This window comes from Diabrotica virgifera, chromosome 4, assembly GCF_917563875.1.
Source record: "Diabrotica virgifera virgifera chromosome 4, PGI_DIABVI_V3a".
Classification (NCBI taxonomy): domain Eukaryota; kingdom Metazoa; phylum Arthropoda; class Insecta; order Coleoptera; family Chrysomelidae; genus Diabrotica; species Diabrotica virgifera.
The window spans coordinates 33,526,608-33,545,615 of NC_065446.1; the positions used below are offsets into that span (position 1 = coordinate 33,526,608).

Below are 19,008 nucleotides of genomic sequence, written 5' to 3' on the forward strand. Positions count from 1 at the left end.
CTCAGAGCGTATACTGAGCCGTGTGTATGTCTGATCCTGACAGCTTAAACACCATTTGAAAGCTTTACTCAACGCTATTGATTTGGTGTATTTACTGTTCTCCTGTCTCTTATTGAACCGAAGATATATACCGCCAAAAAATATGCCGTTTTGTACCTACCAAGTCCTATAGCTGGCTTATGGGTAGTCAAAACTTACAAATTACACCGGTTCTGAATTGGCCCTCACCCCCTCTTCAAACGCAGAAAAAATAATTCAGATCGGTGTAACTTTTCTACACACATACATACATACATAGGTATCCACAAACATTTTCCCATTTTTAATAAAAATTGACTCATATTTCTGAGCTCGGTAACTTTTGAACGGTATAGATTTTCAAAATTAGACATGCGTTGGAAAGGTAATGATCGCTTCTATTAGAAGCCGCAATGGTTGGAGTTAAATTTTTGAAGTTTTTGGGAGTTTTGGGGACGAGAACGAAAAACAGACCCTAAATAGGAAGGGCCGTAAAATCCACACCCTTGGATCAAAATGAATGGTTGACATATGAATGGGTGAGTCTCTTCCTGAACTTTAAGATGGGAGTTGGCCCAATTTTCAATTCAGTCAGATTTAGAAAATCGAAAATTTCGTGTATATATAGTGTCGCGTGTAGGGGGTGTAGGTGTGCGCCACTGGCGAGATCTGCCGTTCTCTGGTAATACTTTGTTGACAGCTGTAATATGTCATCCATTACTGGTGCAATTTAATTTTTTTGTTTGCGTTTTTCCAATTCCTGCAGTTTGCAGCAGTACAAATAATGTCAGTATTAATCACAAAGTACCTAAAAGAATAAATCTATATATTTAATGCTTTATTTATTAATATAAACATCTATTTATTTATTTAAATGTTTTGAATTATGTAATAATTGAATAATTATTCTACAGTTGGTAATAATAGCTTAAATCAATACTTTGAGGATTTAATTTAATTTGATAACTTTGCAGTTATTGTATCGGAAAGCTTTGTAATTTACACTAGGAAATATTACAAAGATTTCAGCATAAATAAATAAATAACATGCTTTGTTATAATATTTCACATGGGAGCTAATAAAAATCATTTGACTTGTTATTAGTTAGATATTCACATATATTTTTACTATAACTTTCGTTGTCTTCTATTGCACAGATTTTTAATTTTATAAATATGTCCTTCAAAAGAAAAATGTATTTAAAAGTTTCTGAGGTAGTAATTTATGTCTTTCATTAAAACTAATAGAAGGAAAGAAAGAAAATCAAAGATGTTACAAAAGAAAGCAAACTAAAAAGTAAAAGAACTGGAAAGAAAATACAAAGAAGAATATAGCAGTTAAAAAACAGACTAGGAAAGATAAAAGGAATTAGGTAAATAATATACGTAGATGCAATGATTTGAGAGGAATAACACTGTTGACCACTACATAAGATCGTATTGAACAGCCAGAGCTAGACAAGAAAGTAACAAGCAACCAAGTAGGCTAAGAACGGTAACAAGACGCCATAAGAGAATTGGTCGGATTTCATTCATAGGAGATTCTGACCAATAGAAAGCTACAGAAATTAAAATTAAACTGATAATTTTGGATAATATCCCGTCGTCAAGTATATTACGTCAGATGCCCTTCGTTGCTACGAAAAAATACATTCAGTGACATTAATGACAATTAATATTTTAAAAATTATAAAAGTGATGACTTTCGACCGTCAAATATTTATAACAACTGTGTGTTCAATTGTACTAATTTGTACTTACATAAATAAATTACAATAAAATTTTGGTTTTGAACAGTTTTATTCATGAAATAATCTCGACAAATTGCACTCGATCTCTAAAATTATTATCGAATTTTTGCCCTCGTGACACTTTGACATAATTTAAATAAAATAAAACTGTCAAAGTGTCACTCGGGAAAAATTCGATAATTTTAGAGCTCTTGTGCAATTACTACTAATTTTAGAGCTCTTGTGCAATTACTACTGAAAATGATTCTAGATATTATCTATTTTTTTATAGGTGTTTTTTATGTAATTTTTCTCTTGTGTATTATTGAATAAATGTCATATTAATATGAAAATTATTGTGGCAGCTCCTTGAAATGTTTATTTAATTATTTTTTTTTTTATATTATTGACGTATAAAGTTTAAGTTTGTAAGTACACGTATCATTCCTAGTAAGCTAGTCAGAAATAAACAGCGTTTTATACCCAATTATGGAAATTGTAAGCAAATGTTAGAAATAAACTATGTATGCTTGTTTTTAAAATACTTCTTAGTGAATAAACGACATAAATGATGACGTTAAATAAAATATCTTTCTATTCTTGGTATTAATGATTTATTTTTCTATTCTTATTTTATATTTATGGTATACCGTAGTCATTGCATACTATGTACATTTATATTTTCTAGTAAAAGTTGAGGTCCTTCGGTGTTCTTGCTCTAGGTGGTCTTCAACATCACAGTATCGTCTGCGTATATTTTGTTATTTATTACTTCCCCATTTCCGATTATTCCTTCATCTGCGCTTTATAAAACTTCCTCGAAAATGTGTTCATTATAGACGTTAAACAGTAGTGACGATAATATACATCTCTGTCTCACTCCACAGTTTACGATTATTGTGTCTAAAACTTCATCTTCCATTCTTGGACTGGCTCGCTGATTCCAATATATCTTGATCTATTATTCTTATGTCTTGATCATCTATGTCTTTGCTCTCAAGAATAATTTTAGTTAAATCATGACGTATACCGTACCATATCAAAAGCCTTCTCGAAATCTATGAAACAGGCGTGTATCTCTTGATTGACGTCAAAGCATCGCTGTATGAGAACATTTATAGCACACAGAGCTTCTCTAGTGCATAGTCCTGTTCTGAATCCCAACTTGTTAATATGAAGTTTCAGATTTGTGTAAACACGAATATGAATGGTTTTTAGAAACAACTTACTTAAACAAATGACTCATTAACGATATTGATGGATGATCAGAACATTATTTTGCATTAGCTGTATTTGGTATTGGAATGAATGTGGATAACAGCCGTTCTTGAGGAATAATACCAGTATTGTATATGGCGTTAGACGATGTGGCGTAATTTTATTGTAAAATTTGTTGTTTTAATAGTTCTGTAGAAATTTCGTCAGTCCCCGTTGCTTTTTCATTTTTAGCATTTTTAGCTAACATAAATTTTAGCATTGCGTTTTATATTTTTTCTTTCAGTGTATCAGGACCGCTTTCAACTTTCCCTCTTTTTGGAAGATTTTTTTATTCTCAGAGTCAATGTCATTTCCAACTTCTTTAACTTTCTTTTTTCTCCAAGTTCTTAAGCAACTCCTTCGTTTGATCTTTGATTCCTGTATCCATTAGTTGAACTTGTTTTCAGAAATTCAATGGAAAGTCCTGTTGCTTCCGAAATAGTTTACCGCAAGATATAATTAACTTTTGTTAAATAAGGCAAGAACTGCTGTCTTATTCAGTGCCCTTAGGATCCTCTATCACATACTTTCTCTAGATAAATTATTACGTATCCCTTGCCACGATACTATTATGATACCCATTTTGTTTTTTATTCCTTTATTTTTCTTTTACTTTCCTTGTCCCCAAAAATCTCCGAGTAATCTGTTTCTATCAATTTAGTGACGAAATCCCTCAAAATTCCAGAATATGACCTTTCCAGCATAGACCCTGGGCAACAGGTGGTCCAGGGGTCGCTTCTAATGATGTATTAATGTTCAGCGAACCCTTGAAACTCTAGATGACGTACCTTAAAAATAAACCTGGGCACCATGTGCTTCGGTGGTCGGTCGCGATTGTATATTCGTGTTCAGTGACCCCAAAACACCCTCGAATAACAAAATCTGGCACTTAATGTACTGATTTTGACATGTTTATGTAATTTTGGATGCAATTTATGCATTTTAAAATGCAATTATGCATTTCAATCCATTTTTTATTATAGACTTTTTTCCTGGCATTATCCGTAACACAATGCGAAAATTTTCAAGTCTCTATATGCTGCATTTAAAAATCGTTTTATTTTTTCCTACATGCCCTGGTCTAAAACGCTCCCGTATGTAAATAGAAAATCTTACTTTTTCTACTTATAATAATAGCAGTTCTTAACCTTATTCGTCTGACCTATGATATCTACAATCTTATCTGCCCGTTTTTTGTGCAATTATCTATGCTGGTATGTTGGTAAGCAAAGAATATACATGAATAATGTTCAGAATTAAAAAAACGTCGTTATCAGTTAATTATTTTTGTATCTGTTAAAAAGTCATTACCTAAAGATATTAAAAGAATAAATTGATGGTATGACGTCAATGGACGTACTGATAAAGAATGTTTAATAATATTTAGATGTAAATACGCCATGCTCAAATCATTAACTACTCGGATGATATTGATGTGAATATTCTTTGTTGTGGAATTATTTTTCGTCAAAGCAATAGATGTTTTGATTATTCGTCTATAGTCTAAGATACGATATAAGGTCGATTTGCACCGATCTGTTTAAGAGGAAACAGTAGCGATCAACAGGTAGCAAAAACGCGTTCCAAGATTGCGGCTGTAATTTTGAATATTTTATCGAGATATTTGGCACACGTATTCGTAATATAATAAAGAATGGCGGTACAGAGCCCAATTTGAAAAATATAGTAATATGTGGAAATTACTCTGTAATTAAATACAATATTAAAAAAACGAGCCTGTACCGCCATTAAGAAGAACAAAAAAAATACACTTTCTTCAAATAAACTTTTTTATCCGATGCCCAGATTTTGTGTCATTTGGGAACTACTAAAATTGTTTATTTCATTAGTAGTTCCAAAATGACACAAAATCTAGGCATCGGATAAAAAAGTTTATTTGAAGAAAGTGTATTTTTTTGTTCTTCTTATTGGCGGTACAGGCTCGTTTTTTTATCTCGTCATATTAATATGAAAATTATTGTGGCAGCTCCTTGAAATGTTTATTTAATTATTTTTTTTTTATATTATTGACGTATAAAGTTTAAGTTTGTAAGTACACGTATCATTCCTAGTAAGCTAGTCAGAAATAAACAGCGTTTTATACCCAATTATGGAAATTGTAAGCAAATGTTAGAAATAAACTATGTATGCTTGTTTTTAAAATACTTCTTAGTGAATAAACGACATAAATGATGACGTTAAATAAAATATCTTTCTATTCTTGGTATTAATGATTTATTTTTCTATTCTTATTTTATATTTATGGTATACCGTAGTCATTGCATACTATGTACATTTATATTTTCTAGTAAAAGTTGAGGTCCTTCGGTGTTCTTGCTCTAGGTGGTCTTCAACATCACAGTATCGTCTGCGTATATTTTGTTATTTATTACTTCCCCATTTCCGATTATTCCTTCATCTGCGCTTTATAAAACTTCCTCGAAAATGTGTTCATTATAGACGTTAAACAGTAGTGACGATAATATACATCTCTGTCTCACTCCACAGTTTACGATTATTGTGTCTAAAACTTCATCTTCCATTCTTGGACTGGCTCGCTGATTCCAATATATCTTGATCTATTATTCTTATGTCTTGATCATCTATGTCTTTGCTCTCAAGAATAATTTTAGTTAAATCATGACGTATACCGTACCATATCAAAAGCCTTCTCGAAATCTATGAAACAGGCGTGTATCTCTTGATTGACGTCAAAGCATCGCTGTATGAGAACATTTATAGCACACAGAGCTTCTCTAGTGCATAGTCCTGTTCTGAATCCCAACTTGTTAATATGAAGTTTCAGATTTGTGTAAACACGAATATGAATGGTTTTTAGAAACAACTTACTTAAACAAATGACTCATTAACGATATTGATGGATGATCAGAACATTATTTTGCATTAGCTGTATTTGGTATTGGAATGAATGTGGATAACAGCCGTTCTTGAGGAATAATACCAGTATTGTATATGGCGTTAGACGATGTGGCGTAATTTTATTGTAAAATTTGTTGTTTTAATAGTTCTGTAGAAATTTCGTCAGTCCCCGTTGCTTTTTCATTTTTAGCATTTTTAGCTAACATAAATTTTAGCATTGCGTTTTATATTTTTTCTTTCAGTGTATCAGGACCGCTTTCAACTTTCCCTCTTTTTGGAAGATTTTTTTATTCTCAGAGTCAATGTCATTTCCAACTTCTTTAACTTTCTTTTTTCTCCAAGTTCTTAAGCAACTCCTTCGTTTGATCTTTGATTCCTGTATCCATTAGTTGAACTTGTTTTCAGAAATTCAATGGAAAGTCCTGTTGCTTCCGAAATAGTTTACCGCAAGATATAATTAACTTTTGTTAAATAAGGCAAGAACTGCTGTCTTATTCAGTGCCCTTAGGATCCTCTATCACATACTTTCTCTAGATAAATTATTACGTATCCCTTGCCACGATACTATTATGATACCCATTTTGTTTTTTATTCCTTTATTTTTCTTTTACTTTCCTTGTCCCCAAAAATCTCCGAGTAATCTGTTTCTATCAATTTAGTGACGAAATCCCTCAAAATTCCAGAATATGACCTTTCCAGCATAGACCCTGGGCAACAGGTGGTCCAGGGGTCGCTTCTAATGATGTATTAATGTTCAGCGAACCCTTGAAACTCTAGATGACGTACCTTAAAAATAAACCTGGGCACCATGTGCTTCGGTGGTCGGTCGCGATTGTATATTCGTGTTCAGTGACCCCAAAACACCCTCGAATAACAAAATCTGGCACTTAATGTACTGATTTTGACATGTTTATGTAATTTTGGATGCAATTTATGCATTTTAAAATGCAATTATGCATTTCAATCCATTTTTTATTATAGACTTTTTTCCTGGCATTATCCGTAACACAATGCGAAAATTTTCAAGTCTCTATATGCTGCATTTAAAAATCGTTTTATTTTTTCCTACATGCCCTGGTCTAAAACGCTCCCGTATGTAAATAGAAAATCTTACTTTTTCTACTTATAATAATAGCAGTTCTTAACCTTATTCGTCTGACCTATGATATCTACAATCTTATCTGCCCGTTTTTTGTGCAATTATCTATGCTGGTATGTTGGTAAGCAAAGAATATACATGAATAATGTTCAGAATTAAAAAAACGTCGTTATCAGTTAATTATTTTTGTATCTGTTAAAAAGTCATTACCTAAAGATATTAAAAGAATAAATTGATGGTATGACGTCAATGGACGTACTGATAAAGAATGTTTAATAATATTTAGATGTAAATACGCCATGCTCAAATCATTAACTACTCGGATGATATTGATGTGAATATTCTTTGTTGTGGAATTATTTTTCGTCAAAGCAATAGATGTTTTGATTATTCGTCTATAGTCTAAGATACGATATAAGGTCGATTTGCACCGATCTGTTTAAGAGGAAACAGTAGCGATCAACAGGTAGCAAAAACGCGTTCCAAGATTGCGGCTGTAATTTTGAATATTTTATCGAGATATTTGGCACACGTATTCGTAATATAATAAAGAATGGCGGTACAGAGCCCAATTTGAAAAATATAGTAATATGTGGAAATTACTCTGTAATTAAATACAATATTAAAAAAACGAGCCTGTACCGCCATTAAGAAGAACAAAAAAAATACACTTTCTTCAAATAAACTTTTTTATCCGATGCCCAGATTTTGTGTCATTTGGGAACTACTAAAATTGTTTATTTCATTAGTAGTTCCAAAATGACACAAAATCTAGGCATCGGATAAAAAAGTTTATTTGAAGAAAGTGTATTTTTTTGTTCTTCTTATTGGCGGTACAGGCTCGTTTTTTTAATATTGTATTTAATTACAGAGTAATTTCCACATATTATTATATTTTTCAAATTGGGCTCTGTACCGCCATTCTTTATTTTATTACGAATACGTGTGCCAAATATCTCAAAAAAATATTCAAAATTGCAGCCGCAATCTTAGAACGCGTTTTCGCTACCTGTTGATCGCTACTGTTTCACCTTAATGGATAAAAATTATTATATCTATACTTTAGCATATTAACAATTACAAAAAACAAGAGTTGCCCGATCTAATCTTGTTCTAACTATAATTAATTAATAATTAAAAAATTACATTTTTTTATAAATTAAAAAAAGTATTTTTCGACCCGGGCAGATATTACTTAAGATTTTTTAGGTCTTTCTAAACAAAAAAGGTGTTTTGTAATTTTTCTATAAAGTTGATCGTTTTCTAGTTATAAACAATTTAATACTGAAAAAAAAACAAAAGATGACAATTTTCAAGGCTTAAAAACATAAGTATAAAATATCATTTTTGAAATTACGAAGTACCTAGATTCAAGTTCAAACCTTATTTTATCAGTGCTTGATAAGTCTTTTGGACTTATTCTTATTTCATTCTGAAACACTGCTTTTTAGTTGTTAATGCCCGAAAAAAAAAGTCTGAAGTTGACTCAACTGTTGTTGTGATGTCAACTGCTCGCATCACTTAAAAATGGTTGGGTGATACCTTACCATGACCGAATTTTATATGTTTGTAACGTCTAAGTGGTTGTTTTTACTGTTTTACAATTTTTAATTATAATTCAAATAATCTTTCAGCATCCGGAGTTGCACAACAGACCAACTTTCTTAATACGATGCACACACCTGCAACTCGAAGTAGTGGTATTTTTTATATGTTGGCCATTAGCTAGGAAGATGACATATATGTCGAAAGCGCTTAGATAAGGAAATTAAATATATTTACACACTTTTAATATACTTTTTTCACTTTCTTCAATTATGATTGTGATCCTTCGTCACGGAGATGGCACGTAAAGAAGAAGAAGGCTATAACATATTATTAAAAAAATCACTTAAATCCGACAACAGGTTTAGGAAATTCGAGACATCAAAAATGACCCATTTTGTGGGTGGCCCGTTTTCTCTGACGTGCAGTGTAGTTTCTCTTCTAAAAAAATCATGGGAGAGTCCCCTTAAAACATATAATCAATTGTTAAGAAATTTCTTCCTAATTATATTTCCCACATGACTAATTATTTTATTCTTTTGTTACAGTTATAGAAGCGCGAAACGCTGGCAACATAGAAACCGGACTACCGGAATCGGAACTACCAAGTTACACAATAGCATCAGGCCTACCAACATACGAGGAAGCGTTGCAGCAGCTCCACCGGGTCAAGGACCCTCCGCTTCCTGCCAAAACGGTAGACGTCGCGGACTGGACGCCGCAGACACCTCCGACGCCCGTCACGCCCGCTAGCATGAACGTCGTGAAGTTCTTCCAGGGATGTACCAACGACAACGCGGATTCCGCCAAAGCGACATGAAGTTAGTTAGACTTGAACTTGAAATTTGAAAGGATTTTTTTTAATTTTGTGGTTTCGAGCGAAGGAGATTTAGTTGAGTCTGACGGATTTTTCAAGTCGCCGAGATTGTGCAGTGGTTTGAAACGGATACGATGGATTGTTTTGCTATAAAAATTGCTCTGTCATGGACTTAAAATTAGTTTGGAACTGTAATATAGTTTAAGAACAACGAAATGAGCAGAAAATATGAATTTCTTGATTAGTAAAATTCAGTTGGCCCTGGTTTTTAATTTTGATAGAAATAATGATACACTGAGGTGCAAAAAAATCGATCCACTGAAAATTTGGTCATTTTTGATGTCTCGAATTTCCTAAACCTGTTGTCCGATTAGGGTGATTTTTTTACCATGTTATAGCCTTATTCATTATCAATATCGCTGAAATAATATTGTTGCTAGACAGGTAAACTGTCATTGTATACCGGTGTACGAATCAAACTGTGTTTTTTTCTCAAAGTTCGCATCACCCTGTGGACTATTCTAGAGTTTATAAAATACTGAAATTAAAAACTAACTATAGCCTCAGCTTTTCTTAACATTCTGTTGTTAGATCCATTCGCTTATGTTGGATAATAAAAAAGTTACGTACTTTAACAACTGGCCATGTTCGTCATCAGTACAGGGTGTTTCGAAATAAGTGCGGCAAACTTTAAGGGGTAATTTTACACATAAAAATAATGACAGTTTGTTTTATAATATGTCCGCAAACGCTTCCTTTCCGAGATACAGGATGTTTAATTTTTTTTTTACAAACTGACGATTTATTTATTGCTTTAAAACCAGTTGAGATATGCAAATCAAATTTGGTGGGTTTTAAAAGGTAGTTATTGCACATTTTTTGACATACAATTAAGAATTTAATATTTACCATTAACGCGCCAACGGGTATTATGACCGATCATATTACCCGATCATGCAGGCCAATGGTAAATATAAAATTCTTAATAATTGTATGTCAAAAAATGTGCAATTACTACGTCTTAAAACCCACCAAATCTGATTTGCATATCTTAACTGGTTTTAAAGCAATAAATAAATCATCAATTTGTAAAAAAAATTGAACATCACCTATCTCGAAAACGAAGCGTTTGCGGACATATGATTATAAAGTAAACTGTCATTTTCTCATGTAAAATTACCCCTTAAAGTTTGTCGCACTTATTTAGAAACACCCTGTACTGATGACGAACATGGCCAGTTGTTAAAGTACCTAACTTTTTTGTTATCCAACATAAGCGAATGAATCTAAAAACAGAATGTTAATAAAACCTGAGGCTATATAGACAACAGGTTTAGGAAATTAGAGACGTCAAAAATGACCAAATTTTCAGTGGATCGATTTTTTTGCACCCGAGTGTACATAAACAATACTACTTATAGTCCGGGCAGCACCTGTTTTGAATTGCAAAATTTGCATAGGGGTCTATTTTTTGCTTGAATCACTTCAGGATGTATTAACAATCACGATATGCGACAGTCGGAAACCATGTGCTTAATTTTTTATTTAACAAAATCTGAAAAAATTGCAAACATTTTTGCACATCTGAAAAACATTTTTGCTTTTGCCCCTATATCTTTGCTTGTAACTCGGGTGATATGGTTCCTATAAAAAATTATACAAGGTAAAAGTTTCACAAAAAGTGAATCGGTGTGTTTAAAATCACAACGCGCCTCAAAAATTGCCCTTTCTTGACTTACTCTCATCCGATTTTGAAATATTTTTTTAATTATGTCTCGGGCGACAAGGGTTTCAAATATTTTCAAACACTTATTGTTATTGCAAAACTTGCAAATTATATAATCATATCTTACCATACTTGGAATCCTTGTCGACCGAGAAGTCGATTAAAAATAAGATTAAAATCGGATGACAAAAAACAGAAAAAATGCAATTTTTGGAGCGCGTTGTGTTTTTAAATTCGACGATTTATGTTTTGCTTTGTGTGCTGGGGGCTACCCCCCTCACCATAATTTTAAAAAATTCCGTAGGCTCTTCTAGTTGACCGATTTCTTTTTCAAAATCCGTTGGAAATCTTGAGCCAGCCTATCTTTATCTGTAAAAAATTTACAATATATAAAGTGCTTATTTTCGGATCCAGCGAATTTTGCAAATTTGTACTTTTTTTACAGACTCTGGATTGCAAAATAATTAAGCAAAAACTCTTAAACTGACCCAACGAAATTTATCACACGTTTCAGTCGTATTATATAGTTTTCCTAGGCGGAACATGAAGGCCTTAAGTTATGCTTAAGGGGTCGAAAAAATTTAAAGGAGAAACTTCATTTTTTGCACTATTTTTCCAATTACCTATTGTTATTTTTTAAACGATAAACATTAAATATTCAAATTCTGGTCAGGTGTTATGTAAAACTGAAAAACGAAAATTTTTCCTAACGAAAAGTAATTTTTTGTAGAAACAATATCTTTCGAGTTATAGATCAAAATATGGACACAAAAAGCAAAAATTTTCCATTTTTTTTTTTTTCAGATTTTAATAAAATGAAGCAGAAGGTTTGCGAATGGCTCATATCGTGATTAATTGATACAAGGTACATACATACTGAACTGATTCCAGCAAAAAAGTATATTCATTTCTAGATAACAAGATATTTCCGTAATTTGAGCTGAGTTACATAGATTCTTTATGATTCGAATGAAAAGGGATGATTCGAATTACCTGATTATTATTATTGCAAATGACTTATTGCTCCACTATAGTAAGATATTTATGGCTCCTTTGCCATGCGTTTCGTCGATAGTTTATTTTGTATAATCTGTAAAAAGAGTACACAGTATATTCAGTACATTTGAGTATACTGTATTATACTCAAAGAATTTTAAAAATAATTTTTTGCTTATTTCGTTGATTGCCCAACATGATTATTGTAAATAGCAATGTGACAGATTTAGAAAATAATCTTTGTTTGAAATTAAAAATTTTGTAGAACAACATCACTATATATTTTTTAAATACAGTAAGAACAAAATTTTCCTGGTACGTTTGCGCAAGAAATGTAAAAACCAAGTTTATTCTTGGCGCGTGAAATTTAATTCTTTATACACTCAAAATAAGTAAAAAATTTTTAAATATACTGACTCCAAATAAATAAGAAAAGCTTTAAAATCCGTATAATTATTTTTACATTAATAGACTTGCATCTGTTTTGAGATCGTTGAGAGGTGACTCAAATTTTTTTTGCAGAAATTGCTTGAACATAACTCGGATAATTTTATTTGAGTTATCCTCCCACTCAAAATGGTCCGGAACACTGTTTAAATAATCAAAATGTCAAAATATGAAGGAAAAATTCGATTTTTTTATTGGTTTTTTGGTTTTTTGAATATAACTTTAAAACTATTCATTTCTGAGAAAAGTTGTACTGACATAAAAGTTGCGTAATTAAATTTCCTACAATATAGAGTTGGTTAAAAATTTAAAAAATAGTCACCCTTGTTGCAAAATAGCAATAATTTCGATAAAAAAAAACATACAAAAACAAGTATTTGCATTTTACGTTTTTCAACCATTTATGCTACACTTAGGACCTTAATATTTTACCCAGAAAAACTTTATGATATAGTAAAACCACATTGTAAATTTTATTAAGATCGGTTTAATAGCTTTTGCAAAATAAATTTTGCAATCCAGCTTTCGCAAAAAAAAAATTCATTTTTGTGAATTGTTGCAGGACTGAAAATAAAGCAGATAGCAAGTTGAATTTTTTTTGCTTATAGAAGTGTACTGTACCTTTCATTTGCAATTTGCAAAATTAAAATCGATTAATTACCACGGCGTGAGGAAATTTTTTAAATAAACACTGGCGGTGTTCGATTCACACAAGTTGATTTCCACCAAAATTTCTTCCAAACTTTATCTAATATATTATTTTCTTACTCTATATTTTGTTGTATTTTAATATTTTAATTCCACAAAAATCAAACTAATTTTATTATTGTTTGTGAAATATTGTTTAAACAATTGCATATATTTAAAAATAATAAACTTTTATTCTCTAAGTTAAAATATATGAACAAAGAAAGTTTTTGCTAAAAAAAGTGTTATTTCAAAGGATAGAGTATGTGTTTTTATTTTGCAATAAACCAATTTATTTATTTATATCGAAATGTAATAAAAATTAAAATGTATCAATCATTATCAAAGGTCATTGGAATGCCCAATCAGAGCAAACTATCCGCTGTCCTGCCCGTAGCACCAATAATTAATGTTAATTTAAAAAATTCCTGACGCCGTGGTAGTTAATTGATTTTAGTTTTGCAAATTGCAAATGAAAGGTACAGTATATTTCTATATGCAAAAAGAATTTCAACTTGCTATCTGCTTTTTTTTCAGTCCTGTAACATTTTGAAAAAATGAATTTTTTTTGCGAAAGCTGGATTTCAAAATTTATTTTGCAAAATCTATTGAACCGATCTTACTGAAATTGGCAGTGTTATTTTACTGTATCATGATGTTTTTCTGGGTGAAATATGAAGGTCCTAAGTGTAGCATAAATGGTTGAAAAACGTAAAATGCGAATACTTGTTTTTGTATGGTTTTTTCGCAATTATTGCTATTTTGCAACAAGGGTGATATGACTATTTTTTAAATTTTTAGCTAATTCTATATTGTAGGAAATTTAATTTCGAAACTTTTATGTCAGTACCACTTTTCTCGGAAATGAATAGTTTTAAAGTTATAATCAAAAAACGAAGAAAAAAATCGAATTTTTCCTTCATTTTTTGATATTTTTATTATTTAAACAATGTTCCGGACCTTTTTGAGAGGGAGGATAACTCAAATAATATTTGAGTTATTTTCAAACAATTTCTGCAAAAAAATTTGAGTCACCTCCCAACGTCCAAATGTACTAATATTTTTACCGATGCGCCCTGCTGTATAAATAAAACATTCATAATTAATAGGAAATACTTATCATTTATTTCTCATCTATTCCTAATGTTCTTCATCTTATTCTTCGCCGATAATATTTTTCTTTTGCCATATTGTATTATTTAGACATCTCTCCATTTATCCTAGCATTATTTCATCTGTATAACACAAAATTATAATCTCGTTTTTGCTCAATTTATTCTTCTTGTTTATGTGCTATATTACGATCAGGTGTTGCCAATCACCATGGAGAAGGCTTCATTGTCCTTTTCCATATAAAGAAGGCTATGCGATTGTTTGATTAGACTCTATAAATTTATAATTACCTTCTTCTTCTTCTTGATGTGCTTACGGATAACCACATCATTATCTGGCAATATTTATCTTGTTTGCAGCAGCTGGAAAAAGTAGCACAGATGTTGTGCTGAACCAGCTTCTGGGGTTATTTAACCAAGATGGTCTTTTCTTCCTGGATCATATCTGGCTCGTAGAAGAGCATATCTGAATTTTGCCTAATGTATTCGAAATATTGTAGCTTTCGAGATTTGATGGTGGTCAGTACTTTTCGGTTCTTCGTTATAAGGGACACGAATTTAATTTTTAGTAAGTACATTATTCTACATTTCTTCTGTAGAAATGTGAAAAATACGTAAAAGGAAATAATTTTGTATTTACTGATCAGTTGTTTACGGCAAACTATATAGATACAAACATTTTATCAAAAACCATTATAATTATAATTGACCATTATTTTTCTAAAACTGTTTTGGATGTCGGATGTCGTATCTATATATATTGCCAATTTGAATAAAAATTTCCCACATAATTACAACTTTCAACATAATAGGTAAAATTTTGACATTATTATGAGTTTTACTGACGTAGGTAACTTATTTTTCTAATTAACATTTAATTGGAGTTACAGTGGTTTGTTCAATGCAGATTTTTTTACTATACTAAAGTAAAAGTAAAGATAATTAGGTGTTGTTAAATTTAACAGTTAGATTTGACATGCTACTCATTAGCTATTTTTTCATGAATTTCCTTATCAATTCATTTAAGATTAAACATATTTGGACTTGTTTTACCAATTATTTTCATATATCTTTGTTGCAGACCATTTTCTTTTCTTCTTTATGCAAAATTTGTATGTTTTGAGTTTCATTTTAGTATATCTCTATCATCAAATTTTTTGGTTTTACTCTTCTTCTTCTTCTTCTTCTTCTTCTTCTTCTTCTAACGGTGCGTACCTTCTAACGATGTTGGCGTCCACATTGGTCCATCTTATTCTATTCAAGATAGCTTGAAATAGACCAGTTTGCGGTAGATCAGACCATTTTCTAAGATTGGCTTCAGGATATACATCTGCGTCCAGAGCCTATCTTAACCTAGATCTTGTCTGGTAGAATTAACTAGAGAAGTTGGTATTTATTATTACATATAATAAGGCCGAAGTAAGCCAATATTCTGTTCTTTATGGTATTAATAATTTTTTGTGGTCTCTTTGCCTCTGAATAATAGTTATATAAGTTGTGTGATGTATACCATGTTAACATACACGTCGGTAGCATCACCTTTCAAATGCCTCTAATCGTTTTATGGTATCTTTTGTAAGACCCCAGATGTTTTCAGAATATAAGATATGTTAAATAATGGTGGGGACAGCATGCTACCTCGTCGAACTCCATTTCGTACTCTGAAGACACCGGGCAGTTAATTTTCAAATCGTATCTTTGCTTTTTGTTGAAGATATAAGTTTAATATTAGTCTTATAACTGTACCATTAAGTCCTGATATTTTTAGGTGATTTGTTATAGCTTTAAAATTTCACCATGCACTTCGTCAGGTCCTGGTGATTTCTCATCTTTAATTCACTCAATTGCCTTAGTTACTTTTTCGTTTGTTATTGCTGGGCTGTAAGGATTATCTATTTTAGTCGGTTTTCTTAAATATCTTCGAATAATACTACACGGTTTCTTTCTTCTTCTTCTTCAAGTGCCATCTTCGTTCCAAAGGTTGGCGATCATCAGGGCTATACGTATTTTCGAAACTGCTGACCGAAACAATTCGTCGTTGCTACAGCTATACCATTCCTGTAGATTCTTTAGCCAGGAGTTTCGTTTTCTTCCTATGGACCTTTCTCCTGCTATCTTCCCCTGCATAATTATTCGAAGCGGTTCATATCTTTCGCCTCTTGTAATGTGTCCCGAATATTGCAGTTTTCGTTTTTTGATCGTAAATATGACTTCCTTTTCTTTATTCATTCTTCTCAAGACCTCGACGTTTGTGACTCTCTCCGTACATGATATTCTCAAGGTTCTGCGATACATCCACAGTTCAAATGCCTCTAATTTTTTGGGTATCAATGTTTTTTAGCGTCCATAACTCCATTCCGTAGAATAACATAGAAAGGACGTAACATCTCATCAGGCGAAGTTTCATTTCAAGGCTCAAATCTCTTCCACAGAACACTCTCTTCATTTTAGTGAATATGGATCTGGCTTTTTCTATTCTAATTTTGATTTCTGCTGAGCTATCGTTGTCTTCATTTATTAAAGTGCCTAAATATTTGTATTTGCTAACTCGATCGATAATTTCATTGTCTAAATATAAATTTTTACTTTTCTTGTTGATTTCGATATTACCATAAATTTAGTTTTCTTTATGTTCAAAGATAGTCAGTACATATTCTTCGCTGCAGTCTGCTATCTTATTCACCAATGTCTGTAGCTCTTTAAGTGTTTCTGCGATCAGAACGGTGTCGTCGGCAAATCTCGGATTGTTTAATCTAACACCATTTATTTTAATACCTATGGATTGCTCAGAGAGTGTTCTATTCATTGCGTCTTCGGAATAGAGATTAAACAGGGTTGGTGACAGTATACACCCTCGCTTTATTTCAATTTCTTCAGTGGTATTAGTCTCTACTCTCACTACTGCTACGGTTTCTTTCCATCTTCTCAATTCATCTTCAACTGTAATCAAAATCTGGACTTGGGTGTCTACAATCTATATTACGTTGTTTTCGGGTATTCTGTACCTCTGTAGTCTTTTCGTGCATATGGAGATCGTCATGTTTGCGTCATAGTGCTTCAATTTTTATACATTATTCCATCAGCCAAGCTACTATTCAAATTTCTATTTTTCAGTTTTGTTCGGTAGAGACATTTTATCAAATAGATACTTTAAACTGTAGTCATACAAAAAAGTCATAAACAAATGTTATTAGAAATATTTTGAACTTACTTTAAAACTCATACTAAGTCTTCAATCGTTCCTTTTACTTAGTGTATGTAAGTATAAATAGTTCTACTTCATTCAAAATTATAGTTTAAACATGTTAAATTTCCACAAATATTAACAATTATTGGTTGTAAAAAGTGAGCTATAATTCATAAAATAAGCACGTGTTTATTTGATATGGTGTCACAACAGTGGGACATTTATATTTAAAGTAAACTTTTCATAGATATCAGCTATTGGTCGCCTTTTCACAGCCCATTCTTAGTGCGCAAAATAAATGGTCAAGTTTTTTTCAATTTTTCATTCCACTATAGTTAGATATCTGTGATTTTATTAGGATCATCTATTTTATATACAATCTAGTCAATACTATAATCATAATCACCTCGACCTTGTCTCAAGTACTTCTTATTCGTCAGTCGATGCTGTCAACTGCCAAACGTTTCCAATTTGCAACGTTAATCTTTCTGGCAGCCTCGTCTACACCATTCTTCCGCCTCAATTTTGGCCTGTTCCCACTTTTACTTCTCATAGGTTGACTGAGAGGCAAGCAAGCAAGCAATTTGATTAAACCCGACCTGTGGGAGTGATGTCCATGCCCCATTCAAATAGTGAAGCAAGATTGACACCAACATACAACAGAGAGGTCCTAGAGAGAGACAGACAAGGTGTTGGAGAATTTAACAGGCCGTGTAATTTGAGTTGCCTATATAAATGGACCCGATTGAATCAGTATTTACAGTTCGTTGAATATTTTAACTTATATTTTAACTTGGCTAAGGCCTAATGCTGATTGGCAGTACATATTTCAAAATTTAACCACTTTTTTGTATTTAGGGGATAAATAGAGTACACAGTGCCATACTTGGTGTTTAGATACTTTTCAGAATTGTTATTTGTATTTATCAAAACAAATACCTACTTTCCTAAAGTATTTGGGAGTTAAATAATTTTAAAACTATTTAAATACTAAATTAGTGACTGTTTTATACAAAGTGAAGAAGTCCTTGATTATGTTTTCATGTTACTTTTATATTTAGACTTTTATATTTCCCCGATTTAAGTTGATATAGGCAACTCAAATTACACGGCCTGTCAAAGTTTCCACCACCTTGTCTGTCTCTCTCTAGGACCGCTCTCTTGTATCGTGGCTGCATTAAGTAGTTGTCTTTGTGCCTATTCCATCCGTATTGACAGTTCATTGGTTTTGACCCGAGTGAGAACAGGGATCACCCCACCTCGCTCCAATGCCCCAGGCCATCCCTTCCCCCCCCCCCCCATAGCACTTTGATGCGCGATGGGGGCACAACTAGCGTAGCCAAATGCTCTTCACAATGGAATCCTGGGTAATAAGGAACCAATGTGGTGTCCTAATCGAATTCAAAACTAGGCCAGCGTGAAGCGCTCTATGCCTTTATCTTCTGATTACTTATCCGCGGAACTAAAATTGCTTGCTTGGGCCCCAAATCATTGTACCAAGCCCCAC

The 19,008-nt window shown here is 32.1% G+C and overlaps 1 protein-coding gene across 1 annotated transcript in view; it reads left to right on the forward strand.

Annotated features, from left to right (window-relative positions):
* The window catches only part of LOC126883490 (protein commissureless 2 homolog), a 147,799-nt gene extending 129,432 nt beyond the window's left edge, over positions 1-18,367 (forward strand). Inside the window, exon 2 of the mRNA XM_050649084.1 lies at positions 9,078-18,367. Coding sequence (XP_050505041.1) covers positions 9,078-9,349 — 272 coding nt within the window. The 3' untranslated portion in view covers positions 9,350-18,367. The remainder of the gene's footprint in view (positions 1-9,077) is intronic.
* The last annotated feature ends 641 nt before the right edge of the window (positions 18,368-19,008 follow it).